The sequence below is a fragment of the Vombatus ursinus genome, unplaced genomic scaffold, assembly GCF_900497805.2.
Source record: "Vombatus ursinus unplaced genomic scaffold, bare-nosed wombat genome assembly UNPS02014973.1, whole genome shotgun sequence".
Classification (NCBI taxonomy): Eukaryota; Metazoa; Chordata; class Mammalia; order Diprotodontia; family Vombatidae; genus Vombatus; species Vombatus ursinus.
The window spans coordinates 13102752-13123556 of record NW_020954751.1 but is presented as its reverse complement, the minus strand read 5'-3'; the positions used below and the strand labels follow the sequence as shown (position 1 = coordinate 13123556).

General features: G+C 39.9%; 1 protein-coding gene across 6 annotated transcripts in view; it reads left to right on the top strand.

The window, feature by feature from the left end:
• Positions 1–20805, top strand: part of LOC114030682 (metastasis suppressor protein 1) — a 226735-nt gene that overhangs the window by 202594 nt on the left and 3336 nt on the right. For 2 of the 6 annotated variants that reach the window (XM_027845532.1, XM_027845531.1), the window contains 7 exons: positions 4737–4844; positions 6348–6445; positions 9904–10114; positions 15020–15139; positions 16084–16278; positions 17852–18016; positions 18605–18767. In XM_027845532.1, coding sequence (XP_027701333.1) covers positions 4737–4844; positions 6348–6445; positions 9904–10114; positions 15020–15139; positions 16084–16278; positions 17852–18016; positions 18605–18767 — 1060 coding nt within the window. The remainder of the gene's footprint in view (positions 1–4736; positions 4845–6347; positions 6446–9903; positions 10115–15019; positions 15140–16083; positions 16279–17851; positions 18017–18604; positions 18768–20805) is intronic. The other 4 variants (XM_027845534.1, XM_027845533.1, XM_027845536.1 and 1 more) reach the window with 2 other exon arrangements.

Sequence of the window (20805 nt, the reverse complement as noted above, 5' to 3'; positions counted from 1 at the left end):
TTTTTGGTGGCTCAGGTCTATGATGTCATCATCGTAGGGAGTTCCCAGTGTGGAAGTTACCTCCACCAGTGCGAATCAGCAAGTGTTCTGCCACTTAGTGTCTTACAGATAATTATAATAACAACAACAATAAATAATAATTAACATTTATGTAACATTTAAAAATTTGCAGAACACTTTACCTTTGTTATTTCATTTGTTCCTTACAATAACCCTGTACATCTTAAAGCAATGGTGTCAAACTCAAATAGAAATGAGGGCCCCTACACTTTATATAAGGATCCCTGCAGGTCACATATTGATTTAGAAAACTCGACATATTTGCATGTTTCCTTTTTTTTTTAACAATAACAGTAATAACATTTATATAGCATCGACTATGTACCAAGCCCCATGCTAAGTGCTTTTTATAATTATTATCTCATTTGGTCCTCACAACGACCCCAAGAGATAGGTACAATTATTATCCCTATTTTATAAATGAAGAAACTGAGGCAAACAGGGGTTAAGTGACTTACCCAAGGTCACACAGCTAGTTAGTATCTGAGGCCAGATTTGAATTCAGGTCTTCCTGATTCCAGGCCCAGCACTCTCCACTGTACCACCTAAGAACACATTAAAATCAGATAGAAATTACATTTTAATCAGGTTCAAGCTGCACTCACTAGTGTTGTGGGCCCCATGTAGCCTGTGGGCCCAGCATTTGACACCTCTGAGAGAGTAGCTGAACTTTAGGGAGAACAAATGACTTGTGAGTCAGTAAGCATTTTGTTAGCACTTACTGTGTGCCAGGCATTATGCTAAACCAGCCCCTGTGCCATTTATTAAATGAGTGAAGAAGAGATACATGATCGATATTACCTCCAGGGCTTAGCACAATACCTGGCACATAGTAGGCACTTAATAAATGTTTATGGATTGATTGATTGATTAACTTAGAATCCCAGAATCTCAGAGTTAGAAAGAGATCTCGGAGGTCAATGAGGTAATTTGCCCAACATAGCACAGCAAATCAGAATTGCACATACATGAATTTTAACCTGCTTGTAATTATTACATGCCCAGATTATTGAGTGTTTTTCTTTTTTTTCCCCAGTGACACTTTGTACAGTAAATGTTTTCATGTGTGAAGACATGGTACTCATACTTGTGATTCTTAATAATTATATGATATTCTGTTATGTCTATGAGGAAAGCAATTTGTAAATTTTACAGAGCAATGGAAATGGGAGTTTTTACTAACAGTATTACTTAAATATTGTTGTGTGTTTGTGTTAATTTTATTTTTCCCTCGTAAATATTACTGCTATGTGGTTTTTTTCCCCAAATTTAGTCTCCCACCACTCACCTCCAGGATTATTTCTACCCAAGGATGGAATAATAATGATGTAATAATAATAATAATAATAATAATCTAGCACTTCAAGGTTTACAAAGCACTTTACATGTTAACTCATTTGAATCTTATTTTGGTATTATTTGGTAATAATAGAATATATAATATAATAATTTTATGTTAAATTGATATTTATATACTTTAAGGCTTACAAAGCGCTTTACATGTTAGCTCATTTGAATCTTATTTTGGTATTGTTTGGTAATAATATAATATAACAATTTTATGTTATGTTGACATTAATGTAGCACTTTAAGGTTTACAAAGTGCTTTTACATACTAACTCATTTGAATTTTATTTTGATATATTTATTTGGTAATAGAGTATGTAATGTAATAGTTTTATGCTGTATTGACATTTATATAGCACTGCATATCCATTAGCTCATCTGAGTCTTCATAAAAACTCTGAGATAGGTTTCTACAGCTATTCTCTTCCTCATTTCACAGATGAAGAAAAGGGCTTAAAGGTCAGAAGACTTACCTTTGGTCACACAAGTTTCCCAGGCAGGATTTGGGCCCAGATTTGCCTGACTCCCAGCTCTAGCATCCTATTTACTAGTTGCCAAATTGGAGGTCATAAACAATTTGATATCTCCTTTAAAATATTACCATATTTCTCTGTAGAAAAATTGAACCAATTTATGGAGCCTTCCACAAGAGTGCTATTGGGTTCACTCTTAGAGTTTTTATTTATTTTTGTTGGCTCAGCAGACATAGGAAAGCACCCTAAAGATTCTTCTGTGGGGACTTTAAAGTTATTGATGAGTCTGCACATCTTTTCTTGTGATGAATTATTCCTTCTCTTGTGTATTCCAACTCCTTTGACCACTTATTAATTGAAATCTGAGTGCTGATTTCACACATTTGTATTAAGTTCTTCATACTTTTATCATTTATGTTAAAAGTATTTTTCCCTTTTCTTTTAGTTTATACTTTGTTATATTTGGTTGTGCAATTTTTTAAAAATTACATATTTAAAGATGGCAATCTTGACCAATAAGAGACAGCTAAGGTGGTATAGGTATAGCTAAGCTGGACCTGTAGTCAGGAAGACTTGAGTTCATATTCAGCCTCATATCCTTTCTAGCTGTGTGACCCTGGACAACCCACTTAATCTCTGTCTTCTTCATCTATAAAATGGAGATAATAATAGTACCTCCCTCCCGAGATCAAATGAGATAATATTTGTAAAGTACTTTGTAAACTTTAAAATGCTATATAAATACTATCCATTTTTTTAAAAAAAATCATTTATTATTGTTATTATTGTTATTGTTATTGTTATTATTATTATTATCATAAGAGCAGCTAGGTTTCACAACAGATAGGGTACCCAGCCCAGAGTCAGGAAGATTAGTCTTTCTGAGTTCAAATTTGGCCTCAGATACTTATTAATTGTGTGACCCTGGGTGAGTCACTTAACTCTGCCTCAGTTTCTTCATCTGGAAAATGAGCTGGAGAAGGAAATGGCAAACCACATCAGTATCTTTGCCAAGAAAACCCCAGATAGGGGCACACAATGTTGGATATGACTAAAAATGACAGAATAAATTATTATTGTTATTATGAGCCACTTACATTTTAGTAGTTCATTAGCATTCTTAGGCTGATTAAATAATAGAACTCTGAAAAGGTTTTCATAGTAAATATAAAGTAGCACTAAAAGTCATACTAAATAATGACACTTTTGGACTTAGTCATCCATGATAATCAAATTTGTTAGCACATAGCCAAGAATAATATTCTTTTCTTCTGCCTCCTTTTTAAAAAATTTTTGTGTGTGTGTACTGGTTGGCTCATTTCTTATTCTTGATTTTATCCTCCCCCCCCCACCCTGCTTAATTCAGCTAATATTTCATCAATTTTGCTAGCATTTTCCGAAAACATATTTTTTAAAAATTGGTCTTGTCATTTTGTCTATTCTGTTTCAGTTTGCAGTTTTCCCCCCTTTCGTTTCTTTCTTTTGATTTGTTATGTTGTTCCCTTTTGTTTAGGTACAGACTTAATTTGTTGTTTTTCTTTTGCTTTCTTATTAAAACAGGTAGTTCAAGCAGTAAATTTTTTGCAAGTTTTTTTTTTTTTTTAGCAATTTCTTATACATTTCAGAATATATTGATTCATATATTTTTGCCATTTTTAACATATTTTATCACTTAATTCTGGATTTCATCCTTGACTCAAGCATCTTATTCAAGACAATGTTATTTAATTTGCAGGTGTTTGGGTAGTCTTCAACTCTGGGAGGGAGAGCAGGGGGTGTGTGTGTGTGCTTTTTTTATTCTTATTTTATTGAGCTCTAAGCTGAGAATATGCTATTTTTAGTGCCATTTTGTATTTACTATAAAGACATTTTTGGATCCCAGGGTATAATCAAGTTGGAAGCACTTGAAAAGAAAGTATATGTATTCTCTTGTCCTGTCATTGAGTTTTGTTAATTTTAAATTCTATTCTAATTTTAGCATCCATTTCTTTATTAACTTCTTGATCTGTCATTCTGATAACTGAATATAAAGGTCTCAAATGACCATTAATTGTATAGTCTTGCATTTCTCCCAGTTTTTTCTTTTTCGCGTTTTTATATCTAGCACCGACCACACAGTACCTGGCACCTGGTGCTTATTTTTAAACTGTTTGACTAATTGATAAGCTATTAATTGATTTTATTTTTAATTGCCTTTTATCATTATGGACTAACTTAAAAGAATTTCTAAACTAAAAGGACTTTAGAGACCATCAAATCCTGTCCCTCTTCATTTTAAAGATCAGTAATCTGTTGCCCAGAGTAGTAAAATTACTTGCCCCAAGTTGCTGTCTTTGTTACTTTCTGGACCAAAGTGAACTTCCTTGGCTGTCACTCCCTTATGTGTGCTATATCCTTTATTAAAATATAAAATCCTTGAGGGTGAGGACTGTCTTAACTCTAGTCTTTATATCCCTAGCACTTACCATAGAGCTTAGCACAGGGCAGACACTTAATAAATGCTCATTCATTCATTCGTTCATTCATTTCTGAAGCTAGAAAATGGCAGAACCAGGACTTCAATGGAGATCTCTTAACATCCAGTCCCTTGCTCTTTCACTGTAACACTTGTTTAGTTTTCTGAATTCTTTTTTTTGCTATGAAATCTGTTTGTGTGTTATCACTAGCCTGATATATGAATGTCTTCCATCCATTTCCCTTAAGAACATGGTCTTACCGTAACTTAGCAATGAAATATCATGCCCTATTTGCCTTGATCAGAAAGCAAATTGTATATAAATGGCCTGTGTCCTGATAAGATCTTTGACTCCAACACCGTAGTGTAAAGTGTGTGGCTTTTTAATTACTTTCCCTCAGGAAGAGGAAATCTCCATGTTAGGGGAAATAACTCATCTACAGACCATATCTGAAGATCTAAAGAGCCTCACCATGGATCCCCACAAGTTACCATCATCTAGTGAACAGGTGAGTATTCAGAGAGTAGAAGAAGGCTTATGGGTCAGGCCACACCTGCTCTTTAATGCTGTTCTTTTTTTTTTTTTTTTTTTTTTTTTGGCAAGGCAGTTGGGGTTAAATGACTTGCCCATGGTCACAAAGCTAGTATCAAGAATCTGAGGCCAAATCTGAACTCAGGTTCTCCTGACTCCAGGACCGGCGCTCTATCCGCTGTACCACCTGGCTGCCCCATTGCTGTTCTTATTTTTAGTAACTTTACTTTGGATAGATTGGTCATTTTACCTAGGCAGCTATTCTTCCCTGAAGAAGATATATCCTGTTTTCTCCTACAGAACTGAAGTGCGGAGAAATTTTGGGGCTGCTTTGAGTCCCCTCTTGGAAACTGGTATTAATTGCCTTAAATGCAGTGGTACTGGTACTTAAATATAGAAATAGAGTGTAAGTGGCAGAACTGGGTAGAACCCAGAGTTTCCAGAACACCGTTCCCATGGAACTGTCATAAAAGATTTAATTTAGAATATGTTTCCCATCACACTCTGGCCCTTTGTTCATGTGCCAAATATCTATTGCCATAGTATGATGATGCAACTCAGAATAGAAGATTGTAGGTATTTTATTTTCCATTCTGTTTAATTTTATTCTCTAGATTACAAATGATGCTGGTTGCCTGATGCTTGCAAATTTTTTTTTAAGGCAATTGGGGTTAAGTGACTTGCCTAGGGTCACACAGCAAGGAAGTGTCTGAGGCTGAATTTGAACTCAGGTCCTCCTGACTCCAGGGCCGGTGCTTTATCCACTATGCCACCTTGCTGCCCCTTACAGATTTTTTAAATACCATTTCTTTGTCTCAGGAAAGTGTTGGGCACATTTAAGAATTTTCCTATTTAAAGCTTTTTGAAAAAAAGTATTTTTTAAGAGTTAGGGCAGAGATGATTTTAGCCAAAGGTCCTTATTTTATGTCTCATTTGTCTTCTTTTTAAAAAAAATTTATGATAAAATCAGAACATGCACATGAACTTTTTTCAGTGCTGAAATGAATGTTTTGACTGCATGTCAAGTTTGAAATTTTCTTTCTTTTGTGAAAAGCATCATGTGTGAGCCATTTAATTTTAATTGTTACTATCCAAGAGCAAATCTTGGAACAGAGTTAAGACACATGGAGACTCTCTGAGGCAACCTCAAATGACTGGGGGGCAAGGGGTGACAAAGTGATTTTTCTCTACCCTTTGTGAACCTTCGAAGTTTTTACCTCCGTCAGTGTATATATGTCTTCATATTGCTTGGGTTTTTTCCCATTAATTTTTAACTTTTTTTTTTAGCCAGAGATGATGACAGTAACCATTTTTGTAATGTGTTAGAAAAGAAAGGAAAAAGAAAACTGCAACAAAAAATATTTTTTTTCTGGTGAAAACCTGTCTTTAAATTGGATGGGTTCATTATTTAATTGGAAGTTAAAAAAACCTCTTCAGTGCCCCTAGCTTACTAAATGAATTTTTTTGGTTGTTTTATTAGGTAATTCTAGATTTGAAAGGTTCTGATTACAGTTGGTCATATCAGACTCCTCCATCTTCTCCCAGTACAACCATGTCCAGAAAATCAAGCGTTTGCAGGTAAGTGAACTTGGGAAATTTATTTCTAAGAAAGATTGACTTCGGTTTTCCAAGTGCAAATAAGTAGAACCGATTCTTGGTATCTCTGAATAAATTTGAACTTGTACCGTAAAGACTTCTATGAAGATTTTCTTTTATCTGTCTTCTTTATCACTGATTTATTGTCGATCCAAGAAAAGACTGTATTAACCCTTAAATTATCTGGCAATAGACTCCTAGATTGGCCAGTAAAAGTTGTTTGTTTGTTATGTTATTAGAATCAGTTATTACTTTTGTGTTACTTGTATCCAAGCTGCTATTCTAGATGATAAAATAAAGAGATGAGTTATTTATTGGTTGATTTTACTATAACCTGGCAGTAGGAAAAGTTAAAAAGAACATATCCTTTATCTCCCTCACTTATTTAGCTCAAAAAATCACAGTCTAAATAGAGTTCTGCTTTGTGCTGACTATATTTGCTGGAACAGCTGATGTCTTCAAAAATATTTTCTTCCAGCAGAATGGCTTATTAGCATGCCATCCCCCTGCTTAATTTTTCTGCCTTTTTAATGGGGAAGGCTGCATTATTGGATGTCATTTTGTTCTGGCTTTTAAAAAATCTCACTGTACACTTGTACTTTGGATGTTTGCTCTCTGCTCTACTGAGTTGAGTGAACTTTTAGCCCCTGTGAGTGGTTACTTCTAAGAGCTAGACATCTGCCAATCCAGTATATGGTTGGATATTCCCATATTCATGTACAGGTTTTTTTTTTGTTTGTTTGTTTGTTTTCCCCAAAAACCAGTCCCACAAGAATGAGGTCATAGTATGAGAGAGCATAGATTTAGAGCTAGAAGAGGCATTTATCTTTTCATTTTACAGAAGAGGAAATTGGATTCTTGCCCAAGGTAACACAACAGCCTGAGCTGGGAATTTCAGCCCAGGTTCTCTGACTGCAAATTCAGTATTCTTTCCATTATATCTAAGTGAAATTTGCATCAGTTGGGTGGGATCACAGGGTCACCAAACTATGTGTTATCACATATAGATGTAAAGATATAGTATCCTGAAATAATACTAAAGGAGGCAGCTTTTATCTTATAGTAACATAAGGAACACAATGGTGGTCTTGTCCAGTAGACAAGGCAGGATGACCATTTCTCAGGTGTATTATAGATGGGATTCTATGCAGCCACTGAATCGTTTTTTGCTTTTTGAGTGGTTATTTTTTGACAAGTCAGACATGTTTATCAATAAAGAAGGAAGAAAAAGCCACAAGCTAAGAATGCTAAGTTTTTAAGTGAATACTTGGTTTTTTTCTCCCTGAGTGTTTTATATGAATAGAAAATTATACTGCAAATCGTGAATCAGCTGTGTCCTGGGGAGAGATTGCTGGGAATGTGTTATTTTCATTGTCGAAATGCCCTCTTTCGGTTGATTGGAAGGAAACGTAGAATCATGCTAATGACCCCCTCCCGTGGCAGTTAGCTTTGCACCCATCAATGTCCGTTTCCACTGCCATGTTATCACCCACTTACTGCAAGTGTAGTGGCATCATGGCATTTCTGAGCTATTTAAATTAATTGTCAGAGAATTCATAATGCAAATTCTGTTTGAGGAGAGGAGTGAAAGACATCTCTAAAGGCCTCAGAGTTTCTCTTTTCTTAAAGCCTTTCTTCCTCTCACAGCTGGCATTCCTTTGGCAACAATGTCCTTTTGAAATTTTGGACTGTGTTGAGATTTATTTTTCCCTAGACTGAAATTTCCCCCCTGGCATATCAGATGTTCTCTACATGTGTCCCAGTGAAAGACTGGATGCCCGCTGATTGTTGCAGCAGAGAGAAAGGACGCTGTAAATTTGTGTATCTGGGGCTTCCATGTCTATTCCTAAAGCTCATTGTGTTAGGTAGCCCCGTTGCTCTTAGGAAACAAAATCTATCTGGATTTCACAAACCTTGCATTTTGTACCAGGAAGCTGGGCTCCACAAATGTTTTCATAAGGGTTTATTTCTCTATTTTTTCATACTGCTGTCTTGGGGTTGAAAGTTTTATTTAGGATGCAGACTGCTAGACATGCCCTTTATGACTTTTTTGTAATCCAGTCTGGGACTAATACTGCTTCATCCAAAATGGTACAAAACCTTTTTCCCTCTATGGGAATGGATAGGGTCTAGGGACTAGACCTCTAATTTCATTAGTACAAGGAACATGAAAGGACCCTCTACCAGTAAGAGTCAGCACCTTTTTCTTTCTTTCTTTCTTTCTTTCTTTCTTTCTTTCTTTCTTTCTTTTCTTTCTTTCTTTCTTTCTTTTTCTTCTTTTTTTTGCAATTTATGGTTTTAGAGAGCCCCTTAGAGCAACTGAGAAGATAAGTTAATTGTCTGAGCTCATACAGCCAGTATATGTCAGAGATGAGACTTGAACCCAGGTCTCCTGGGGTCCAGGGCCAACACTCTATCCACTATGCTTGTCTTTGGGAAATTGCTGGGAAGGTTACTTGTCATGGCTTTCATAGCCAAAAGCACCCCGAGTCTTCATTGCCGGTGAGGTCAAAAGTCCTCAGTTAAACAGGAAGGTTCAAGATCAGACATGTAGACACAAGCACAATTAATTGGCAGACAGTTTACCCTTGCTATGAACATGAACCAAATTTACACGTAGAGAAGTCTGCATTTTACCACAAGGTAGTCGTTGCTCTTCTGTTACCTTCCAGCAAGCACAGGCCAGGTTGTTGTTAGTGTGGCTTTTGTGGAGTCTGTCCCCACACCAGGACTTGTGCAGTTAGACTGGCACAGTAATTTTCTGCCCCACTGACTTCTAAACCTCAGCAGTGTTCTGTCACTTTAATGAGACTGCAGTGGAGTGTTCTTTTTCTTGACCTAGGAATATCTTTGCCTGATGAGAGAACTAAAGAGATAGGTCATGTTTTCTCCTGCCTCTTCACACATAAATGCCATTTATCCTTCCTAACAGGATAGGCTAGCAGGGGTGAGGAACCTGTGGCCTTGAGGCCACATGTGGCCCTCTAGGTGCTTGGGTGCGGCCTTTTGACTGAGTCCAAGTTTCACAGAACAGGGGGATTTATTCAAAGGGCCTTATTTGAGGACCTAGAGGGCCACATGTGGCTTCGAGGCTGCAGGTTCCCCACCCCTGGCTAGGGTTTAAAGACTGGACCTGTGATTTCATTGATATAGGGAACCTCTGGGGTGAGTAAATTCTCTCCTCCAGTATAGCGTGGGCGCCTTCTCTTGGACTTGTAACCTTAGAGGCCTGGGGTCACGTAGCTGGTGTACGTCAGAGACAAGACTTAAATGTCATTCTTCCGGGCTCCAAGACCCGCTCTTTGCCCACAGTGCCAGGACACATCTCGTGTCCTCACCTAACAGGAGGGCTTTCTGTAGTTTACTTCTGAAGTTGGTTTTGTGGCCTTCCTCCTGTCCCCGGGCTCTTACCTCTCTCCCTCCCATCGTGTCCCCCACAGCAGCCTGAACAGCGTTAACAGCAGCGACTCTCGCTCCAGTGGCTCACACTCTCATTCCCCCAGTTCACATTATCGCTACAGAAGCTCCAATCTGCCGCAGCAGGCTCCCATGAGGCTGTCAAGCGTGTCCTCCCATGACTCGGGTTTCATATCCCAGGATGCCTTCCAGTCCAAATCACCATCCCCAATGCCACCGGAAACTCCCAACCAGGTAAGGTTGTCCACACCTCCCACAGGGCTGGGGGCAGAGATGACACACATACATGAATCCTGGCCTGATCATTCCTGGGACCCAAAGTTGTACCCTGTTTCATGCCATTTTATTTTATATGCTATCATTAGGAAACTTCTTCTTTGTCTTCAAGTTAAAAGAAATGTTTTGTTCCCTAAAAGAGTTTTTAAAAAAGATAGAATTTACACCCACCTTTCCTGAGGGTAACTGAGTAGATTTTTCCAGCTGGTGGCAGAAATACTCCATTGTAGGCAGCTAGAACTGAACCAGTCTTTGGCAGGCTCATAGATATGGGTATTCCTTGAGGGGATGATTGAATTATGCACACCATGCATTCCCAAGTTTGGTATAAACCACTTAGAGGGTGTATCTCTTCATTTAGCTTCTTCCTTCTCCACTTCACCCGGTACGTATGGACCGTTGACCATTCCGGGAGTCCTTAAAGTACGCACAGCACTCTCGTAACATAGAAGAACATGAAATTCTTGCCTTCTGTGCTGTTAACTCTTCAGTGAATCATCAGCACTTGATTCAGAGAGAAGGAGTTGACCCAAGCTTGCTTGCACAGCAGTTGGATTAAGAGACATTGTACTCCTCCAAACGCATTCATTTCCATTGAAGCCAACAGGGATATGGTGACTGCATTTGTCCTGGTCTCCAGTGCATGACTGGTACATCTGCTGCTGCTCTTACATCACCCCTTTCCCTCCCTGAGAAGTGATAAGTTTGGTTTTTGCCCAGCACTTAGCAGCATGTGGTCAAACAGTAGAACTCAGGTTCACAACATTTTCTGCTGTGTATTATGCATCTGCTCAGACACAGGTTACCTTCTAAAACTGACCATTCAGGGCCCAAGGATTTCACTTGATTTCATGAGTTTTCTTATTCAGGGACTCACGTCCTCATCTCCCTGGTACATAGAGCTCTTTATTTCCTGGAGGGAGATAAGAGATGCTCTCCATAGAATCTCAGGCCTCACAGATCATTTAATCATTCTCTCCCTTCTATGACATTCTCCCACGATGGCCATCCAGGCTTTGTTTAAATATTTCCTTTAATAGAGAACTTACCACTTAATAAGGCATCCTGTTCCATTTTCTAATAAAGAGAAAAGTTGCCTCCTTATACTGAACTAAAATTCTCTCTCCCTGTGATTTCCATCCATTGCTACTAGTTCTCCCCTTTTCAACCCCCTAGAGTAAGTCCCTCTTTAGAACATGTTGAGTTGCAAGTGAAGAATACAGGAACTGGAAAGAGCTCTCTGAATACACACCCCACCCCCAATTTTTTTTTTTTTTTGCCTGAACCTAAATGCTTAGGTGTCCGTGTGATGGCATTTTTCTCCAGTTATGCTTGGTGATGGTACTAACTCTTTCCATTCTCGGAGGATGGAGAATTACCTTCAAGGAAAGAATTGGTGCAGAGTCAAAATCTCTAGAGTTTTCTCTTCCTTTTCCTCCTGGGAGAGAATGTTTGCCTGTCATCGCTGGTGCTCTTTGGGCTTTTATTCCTCCAGCGTCCTGCTTTCTCCTTTCTTTCAGTGCAACAAGGAGTAACATGCATGTCACGCAGGCAGAAAATCTGCTGGGCTAAAATGATGGAGGGATTCTTGTTTTTCAAGAGGCTGCTCTGCTGTGCAGTGTAATTTGATGTTTGTTTTTAATCAGTCGACATAATTATGTTTATAGCATTGTGTAGCAGAGCTTGAGCGAAATAAACTCGAAAACACCCACGCTTACCTTGCCATGGATGGTTGGCCTTGAGTGTTGCCTTTAAGGACTAACAAATTGAAACAGAATGTCATGGCTTCTAGTATTAATGTTTAGGGACTCAGTAAAGAGAACCTTTTTGGGAAGAATTGAAGGAAACTTAAAAGCTGAGTATCTGAGATAAATCCTGTTAGTAACACTAGGTTTGTTTTCAAGTCCACTCAGTCAGCAAGAATTTATTGAGGATCTAGAATTTTAAAAGAGAATTTATTAATACGTGCTTAGCACTGAAGATGCACAGAAAGGCAGGGTGCCCTCGAGGACCTCACATTTTAGTGAGGGGAGAGTGTGGACAACGTGTAAATAATAGCCTTCACACAAAGTAGATAGAGGATAAATGAAAAGTAATCTCAGAGGGGAAGGGTACAAGAAAGGGATATGATTTGCCCAAGGTCACAACAGCTAATGAATGGCAGAGCTGGAACGATTTACCCAGTTTTTCTGATTTCAGATGTAATAATGCACTTTTCCACAAGCTGCCTCTCCCATACCACTCAGCTCTCAGCATCTTCTCCATAAGGTCTCCTTGGCAGTTTGATCCATCTGGTTCCCCAAGTATGCCACCCTTTTTTTTTTAAGCCCTCATGCCTTAATACCTTTCACGTCCTGTCCTTGATTTCAGTGGTTGGCAGCTCTTTGGCCCTGCTGCTATTTCATGCCTTACAAACAGGTAGATTTCAGCAGTGACAGATAGAACCTTATAAGTCATCTACTAAGTATCATAGGCCATTGGTGTTTTCCACTGAAATATATATAGATCGTTGGTGTAAAAACTGTTGAGATTGCCACATATTGCCCTATTTTTCTCCTTCATTTGGCATTGTCTTAATTGGACATTTCTTTTAAAATTCTTTGATTTCTCTATCTCCTCTCCGCCCTTCGTCCTCTCCCCCTACACTTCCACCCTCCCACCCAAGAGAGTCCTGAGCCTAAGAATGGAGCACATGTTCTCTGATACCAATATAACTATTTAAAATCAGCACTTGTCAAAAACAAGTCAAGGTGGTTATTGTTTTTTTTAAGAAATAGTAGAAATAAGACAGATTAAAAGTATCTCATACTTACTGAACCTAGAGTTTTAGAATTGCTTACAAGTTATTTTTCCAGTAAAATTTATCTGAAGCAGGGGGACAGAAACCAATAATAATGATAGTAACTTTGATTCATGAAGTGCATTATGATTTACAGACTTTCCTCTCAATAGCCTTGTGAAATAGGTAGTTATCATTTTATGGAGGAGGTCACGCAGTTTGTATGTGATAGAATAGCAGGTCTCCTGACTCTCTAAGTAAGGTGACTTGTATTGGTTTTTCTCCTCTTAAGAAGTGTCAGGACAGACACAAGACTGAACCCACCAGCCATTTGCATGTGATCTTTTGGAAAGGAAAGCCACAGAGCTTCATGGAACTCCTTATATATTTTAGTTTCCACTGAGTTAAACATATGGTAGAACAAAACAAAAACTTTTCACCTCCTCAGGAGCCTGCCCATCTCCTAAGATTGTAAGAATAGGTGGAAATAGCAATTTGGTCTTTCACATCACTCACTAGGTTTCAGTTCCTAGGATAATAGAGATAATCCACTGGATTGGGATGAGCCTTCCTCATTTTAGTAAATTAGTGAGGGACTAAGGAAAGCAGAAAAGAATAGAAAATACACTTTAAAAAATAGTACCTGTGACAGCCCCACAACCAGCTTATCTTCACGAGATGAGGAATAGATGGAGGAGACATAAGCTGCTGATGAAACCACACTTGAATCCTTCAGACAATGACAGAGGGGAGAGAGCGTACAAGCCTGTTGGTGGAAATTAGACTAGTAGACAATGGAGGTTTAATGGAAAGAATATGGTTTCCTGAGTGGCAGGAAGATTTCAAACAAAGCAAGTCAGGTCCCCATTCTTAAAAGTCTGGCTTCTCCCCGAGTGAGTCATCTTTCCTGCATGTGGTCCATGTAATGGGGTTACCATTGGTAACCATTGTAGCATTAGAGAAGGCTTCAGAAATCATATGCTTCAAGGGTTCCTAACCTTTTTCCACCATGGATTTCCTTTGATAGCCTGGTGAGTCTTGTATTGCCTTCTCAGAATGTTTTTAAACATTTTTATTTCAAAAATAAAACACATAGGATTGCCAAGGAGGTCAGTTGCGTTGAAATAACACTTATCAAAATATTTTTTAAAAAATAAACAAGTTCATGGACCACAGGTTAAAAATGCTGATCTGTGTTGATAAATCAAAATAAATTAATAAAAGAAAAAGGAAAAAAAAACTGATCTAGTCGAAGCCTTTTTGTTTGCAGAAGAAACTGAGGTGAGAGAGATTAAGGTCACATAGCTAATAAGTTGGAATGTGAACTGAGTTCCTCTGGATCCAGATTCACTCTCCTTTCTATTACATATACTACAACCTCCCCAGGCATGCACAGTGCCTATGAATTGGGGAGTTGAGTGACCAGATTAGAGAAATATTCTCCCCAAGTGCAAATAGAGTTCCAAAAGCCCGTGTATGCATGCATGTTGGCCTGAGGGAACATCCATCTCTTGGTACCCCTTAAACATACTAGAGAATGAATGAAAACTCAGGATAGCTAGCTATAAAAGCTATAAGCTAGTTTTAGCTAACCAAAGCAGGTAGTGATAGCCAACTGCTGGCCAGGTTCTTAGAGGTAAAGAATGCCCATGGGGTTAAAAGGCAAAGCAGATGTTTAGGTCCAGGGTCTTTATCCCCTTGGAGAAGCTCCTGTATGATGTTGCCTGTTTGGTTAGATTTAACGTGATGACTCAAATCCTGTCCAGGAAAGACTGGTAGGACTAGACTTTCTCTTTCTTGCTTGCCTCTTAAAAGTGACTGAACATTACAGATAGCTTAAAAGCCATGTATAGTGATACAGAGGGGAAAAAAAAAAACCCTAATCCTCTGCTTCTCTTATCCTTCCTCTTTTCTTGTGTGTACTTGTGTGTCTGTCTGTCTGTCTTGTCTGTCTCTGTGCGTGCTTTTTTTTTTAATCCTTTTTTGGTGGCTTGTGGCCTTTTCCTCTGTGTGCCTTGGGTCTGTGTTTTGGATTCCTGTGTTTTCTTTTCCGCTGTGCTGCCGTGGTGCTGACAATGCTACAGAATTCATCCAGCTCGGCCTCTTCAGAAGCTTCAGAAACCTGCCAATCAGTGAGCGAGTGCAGTTCCCCCACCTCAGTCAGCTCAGGCTCGACCATGGGGGCTTGGGCTTCCACAGAGAAGGTGAAAAATATCTGTATCAGAGAACTAACCAGCACCCCCTGCCTCCCTACCGTTCCCTGCCTCTGCTAGCTAGCTTCCTGGCAAAATCCAGGTGAACCCTGAAAAATAAACAAAGACGTTAAACCAAGGTCTATTAGAAACAAACAAACAAGCTTCTTTTTTTTAGAGAACATACCTACCTCGACAAGTTCACTCTCAGAAACTCAGGTTTTCACAGAACCCTGATAGTGAAGTCATTTTGAATGAAAGAAGATTAAGATTTGGAGGAAGAAGGCAGGTAGGGAGAGGATTGAGATTAAGAGGTATTTGTGAGGGCTTGAACTCAGAACATCAGAAATTCAGTGGCTTTTCCTCCCGTCATCTCCTACCCCACCTACTTCCCAGGTGTCCATCCTTATGGCAGCCTTGTTTGAACGTGTCATTTCAAACACGTCAGGCTGTATGTTTTTGCGCTATTTAATTTTCTGTTAAACTTTTTTTTCAGTCTCAGATTTGCTGTGAAAAAATACATCTTTGGAAAGTTAGTTGGATTGAACAGACCTTTTTAATGCCATTTAAAAATGATTAAAATTGCATATGACATGACCAAATCAATGTTTCCATGAAATTTTATTTTATTGACTAATGGACGTATTGAGATTATCATAAAGATTGAGAGAAATGGATCAGTTTCTAAATCATTCCAAGATGTAGTTGAAGTCTATCTAAAGTAAATACTTACTTTGGGATCAGATAGCATTGGTCTGTTTTCTCCCCTGCTTCCTTTTTGCCTCATTCATTGATTGTCCAAGGACAGCAAATCTCCATGTTTTTTTTTTTTTAATATCCAGGTTCCCCTTCCCCTTTGCATAGAATACATCAATGCCATCTTGTATTTCCACATTCATCTTGTTATATTAATTTTTCCCTCTTTTGTTTGTTTTTTTTGTTTGTTTTGTTTCCAGTTGTCTAACGGGTTTTATCACTATAGTTTACCAAGTGAGCCCCATGTAGCATCAGTGGGTGCAGGTCTTTATCCTCATTGCCTGCCTGCCTCCCGTCTGTGCCCTCGGGCGACCTCTGCCCTCCTTCCAGACTACGTTCATTATTACACCATTGGGCCGGGCATGTTACCGTCATCTAAGATCCCTAGCTGGAAGGTTTGTGTCTCACTCTCTTCTCCCTCTCCCTCCCCTTCATTCTCTCATTGCTGTGATTGCCCTTCTCCTGACCTGTGGCAGTCACCTCTCACATTCTGTTTGGTTCTCCAAAACATCTTGCTGGGTAATATGTCCTCCCTGTTAGGGTATGTGGGCTTGGGTTCTGGGAAGGCGGGGAGGGAAAGGTTAGTAGCTCAGAGATAGAAACCGCAGTGTGGAGCTGAGACTCAGGGGCTGCCTCTTAGTTGACTATTTGAATTTCCCTGCTTCAAGGTTAATCACAAGGTGTGGAATTCCAGTGAACTCAGAGTAAAAGCAGTTGACAAGTGGAGAGGCTTAGTTCTCTCATGAGGTTGGGAGGTCCCAGAGAATTCACTGTGTCATTTCCCCTGCCCCCAGAGATATCACTCTACTTGCAACGTCTTTATGAGGATAAGTAATAATCTGTGGTTTAGAAAATGTCATAGGCTATCTTTAGGGTGCTAAGACTTCATCCTGGACAGGAAGCATCTATGCTCTTTAAATGTACCTGCAGGATTCTGTCTCTAAGGCATGACTTGCTCCCTTTCCCACCCCTTTCTCATTTAAGAACCTAGACCCCTCAGTGCCCCTCTCCTGAAAATAGATGGTGAGACAGGGACAGTGGTTGGCGCATTTGTAAAAAAGACAACCCCCCCCCCCAAAAAAAAAACCAATTCTGATGGCTAGCTTACTAGTAAAGACTCAACTAGGATTCTAATTTGAAATGGAGGCTTCAAAAGATAAGTCCTGATCTCGGCTGTGTGTTGGCAAGTCCAGGGTTCGAATGCAGAACCTGCCAGTGTGACGGCATATCTGATGAAGATACATTGTGCATCCCTGGTCCTTAAGGGGCCAGCATACAGATGTTTTAGAGCTTCAGTCAGAGAGATTTCATTAATGTTGCTCTGGGATTTATAAGATATCTGCCTGAAACTGACCAAAGTCTTGAATTAGTAAAATGTTAAAACCTTGAGGAAATTACTAAGAAGGGTCCTGTCAGCTATTGGATCTGAAACATTGGGTTTTAACATTTTCTCAGGCATTAGGTTAGAGGCCTTTGAGGGATGGATGATGGAGTAGTAGTAGTGGTGGTGGTGGTGGTGATAGTAGTAGTAGTAGTAGTAGCAGCAGCAGCAGCAGTGGCATTAGTATTTATATAGCACTTGGAGATTGGCAAAGTCCTTTTACAAATATCATGTTAACCTCACAACAACCCTGAGAGGGAGGTATTATCATAAAATATAATCCCCATTTTACAGAGAAGGAAACTGAGGCAGAAGAGTTTAAGTGACTTGCCCTGGGTCACACAGCTAGTAAATATCTGAGGCTGGATTTGAACTCAGGTGTTCCTGAGTTCAAATCCGGCTCTCTCCAATATACAACTGAGCTCCCCTGAGTCATGTTTTCTTGACCGCCTTCCACAGAGTGAATTTGATTTGGTTGATATTTCCCAAAGACTCTATTATGAGGTTTGGCTGTGGACCCCCACAAAATAAAGCAATTAGGGTAGCTCCCCAGTTAAACAGCTTCTCACAGCATCTGTTTTGTGTAGGACTGGGCTAAGCCAGGCCCATACGACCAGCCTGTGGCAAACACCTTACAACGCCGCAAGGAAAAGCGTGAGCCTGACTCCAACGGAGGACCCCCTGGCATTCCACCCGCACCTACCGAGGAGGCTCAGAGGCCTCGGAGTATGACTGTTTCAGCTGCCACCAGGGTGATGCTCTATTTCTCAGTTGCAGGTTGAGCATAGGAGGAACCTGTTTGTTGCCCCATCCCCTGGCCCTGGGGGACAGAAGTTCACCTCACCCTCATGGCCCTGTCACTCAGAGCAAGGGCCAGGGGCAGAAAAAATGCGCTCACCCCCGTTTGTCCCAGAGTCAGCACCTGTTGGCCAAAGGGGCGAGTCATTGAGGTAGCCACAAGGAGCTTAGCTTCTGTCCTGGTTCAGTGTTTTTGAGGCTGGTCCCTGAAGTCCATGGGCTGGCTACAGTCCTGTTTGGGAAGGGGGGACACCCTTGCTTTTAGCCTCTGAAATGTTCATTTGAGCATTCTTCCACCTCCAGCAATTGGAATCTCAAATTTTGCTTGCAGTTGACTTAGAAAATTCCACAGAAATCCTTACAAGAAGAGCATTCCTTTCCCAACCTCTCCCCAGGGGGGATGTGAGGGTTAGGCCCAGAGGTAGGGCCTCTGTGCCCACCTGACCTCAGCAATTTGATTTCATTGCCACGGTATATGTGTGTGTGTGTGTGTGTGTGTGTACGTGTGTATGTGTGTGTCTGTCTGTCTCCCCTGCCTGCAGCCTGGAGAAGAGATGGAGGCTTGTGAGGAGCTCGCCCTGGCCCTCGCCAGGGGCTTGCAGCTGGACCCCCAGAGGAGCAGCCGGGATTCCCTGCAGTGCTCCAGTGGGTACAGTACCCAGACAACCACCCCATGCTGTTCAGAGGACACAATACCTTCACAAGGTAATGAAGACAGGCCAGGGCTCCCCCCCCCACCCCAGAGTCCAAATTTACCTCTCTGTAGTTTCTCCCCATTACTTCAGGTTTTGCCCTCCAAGGCCAAAGAACACAAGTCTAATCACTCTTCCAAATGAACTCTTCAAATACTTAATGAAAGATGTCGTGTTTCTCTTCTCCAGGCTATTTTACATAAATGATAACTCACTTTTATAGAGTACTTTACATATATTGTCTCATTTGAAATTCACAACAACGCTGTGTGAAATAGGTACTACTGGTAATATGGTCCCCAAAGATAAAAAGAGATATGAAATGACTCGTCCAGGGTCATATAGCTAACAAGTATCAAAGGCAAAATTTGAACCTGAGTCTCCCTTACTGTTAAGTTTGACATTCTATCCACTGAAAAATTTTATCTGCCTTGTTAAATATTATCTCTGCAGAAAAACAGAACCAGTTTCCCTCCGTATCCTCACTAATATAGGCTTTCATAATTTTTGGTATTATGGAAATTTCCCTTTCCTTTTAGCACCCTTTAATAACTTGAGAGCCACATTCAATTGCATTTTTTTTTTTTTGGTCTCAAACAGCATCTTTAGATCCATACCTTATTTCCTCTCCTTTTTGAGCTACCTCTTATTTACACATTTTTCTTTATCAGTTTGTTTAATGCACCAATTTAAAAAAAAAATCTTGCTTCTAGCAACTACTTTCTCCTTGAGTATCCCTCTTCAGGTCCCTACTCCTCCTTTACCCTCCTGCTCCTTCCTTTTCCTTACACTTCTCATAGCAGCTAGATATGGAGTCTTGATCTGGAGATTATTCTCCTTCAGATTTCCCCCAAATTTTTCCTCCTCAAATTCAATCTCTCTTCCTAAGTCCAAACCCCTCTAAATCACCTTCACAGTTTCTTTCTTATCTGAAATCACCTCAGGTTCTTCTTTTCCCTTTTACTCTTTTTCCTCCGTAATCTAGGAGTAGGAAGAGTCCCTTTTATTTGAGATGAAAGGAAAACTAAATTGCCAGCCCACAGATAAACCTGGAAATAATTTTAAGCACTGGGGAAGTCCTTAGAGATTATAGTTAGGATTGCCAGATGGCCCCTGTTTACGAGATTAACATGGATTTCAGCATCTTGTCTCATTCTTAACTGTTGGACTATGTGATGGTTTTGAATTTGAGCCTGGATTGATATTGTTCATGATAAACTGTTAACCACCAATTCCCTCCCTCTTCCTCAACCTCAACTAGTATGTCCTTTGTGCCAATCATAATGTCAGTGACAGTGAAGTTTAGAGTAGAATACATTATCTTCAGCATATCAGTCTGAAAAATATTTAACTGGCCTATGTCTGCCATTACCACTGTGATGTTATATCTGATGACAGTGAGGAGTCATTGCTTTAAAAATACAGTTTCACTGCTAGGTGCTACATTTTGAGTTTTCATTAAAAGGCTTAGCTGCCAGAAATCTCATTTCTCTCCAGCTCTGGGCCTGTCATTGGGATGGCTGATTTAAAAGGGACAGCATGTCGTTGAGTTGTTTTTCAGTTATGTCTGACTCTTCGTGACCCCATTTGGGATTTTGTTGGCAGAGACACTGGAGTGGTTTGCCATTTTCTTCTCTAGCTCATTTGACAGATGAGGAAACTGAGGCAAATGGGGTTAAGTGACTTGCCCAGGGTCACACAGTAAGTGTCTGAGGCCAGATTTGAATTCAGGATGAGTCTTTTTGACTCCAGGCCCAGTGCTGTATGTACTATTATCACCTAGCTGCCCAGAGGGGAGGACAGGAGTCAGGAAAAGTCTAAAATGACTTCTGTGGGATCTGCTCCTTGCCTGAAGCAGCTCTGGCTTCTTCTAACCAATAGTCAAGGTGTTGTAGAAAGAATGCTGGACTTGGGTGTTGGGAGAGACCTGACTTAAAATCCTATCTCTGACACATACTGCTGTGTGAACATGGGCAAGTGACTTAATCCGAATCTAAATTATCTCATCTGTAAAGTGGCACTGGTAATACCTGTACTACCTACTCTCTGGG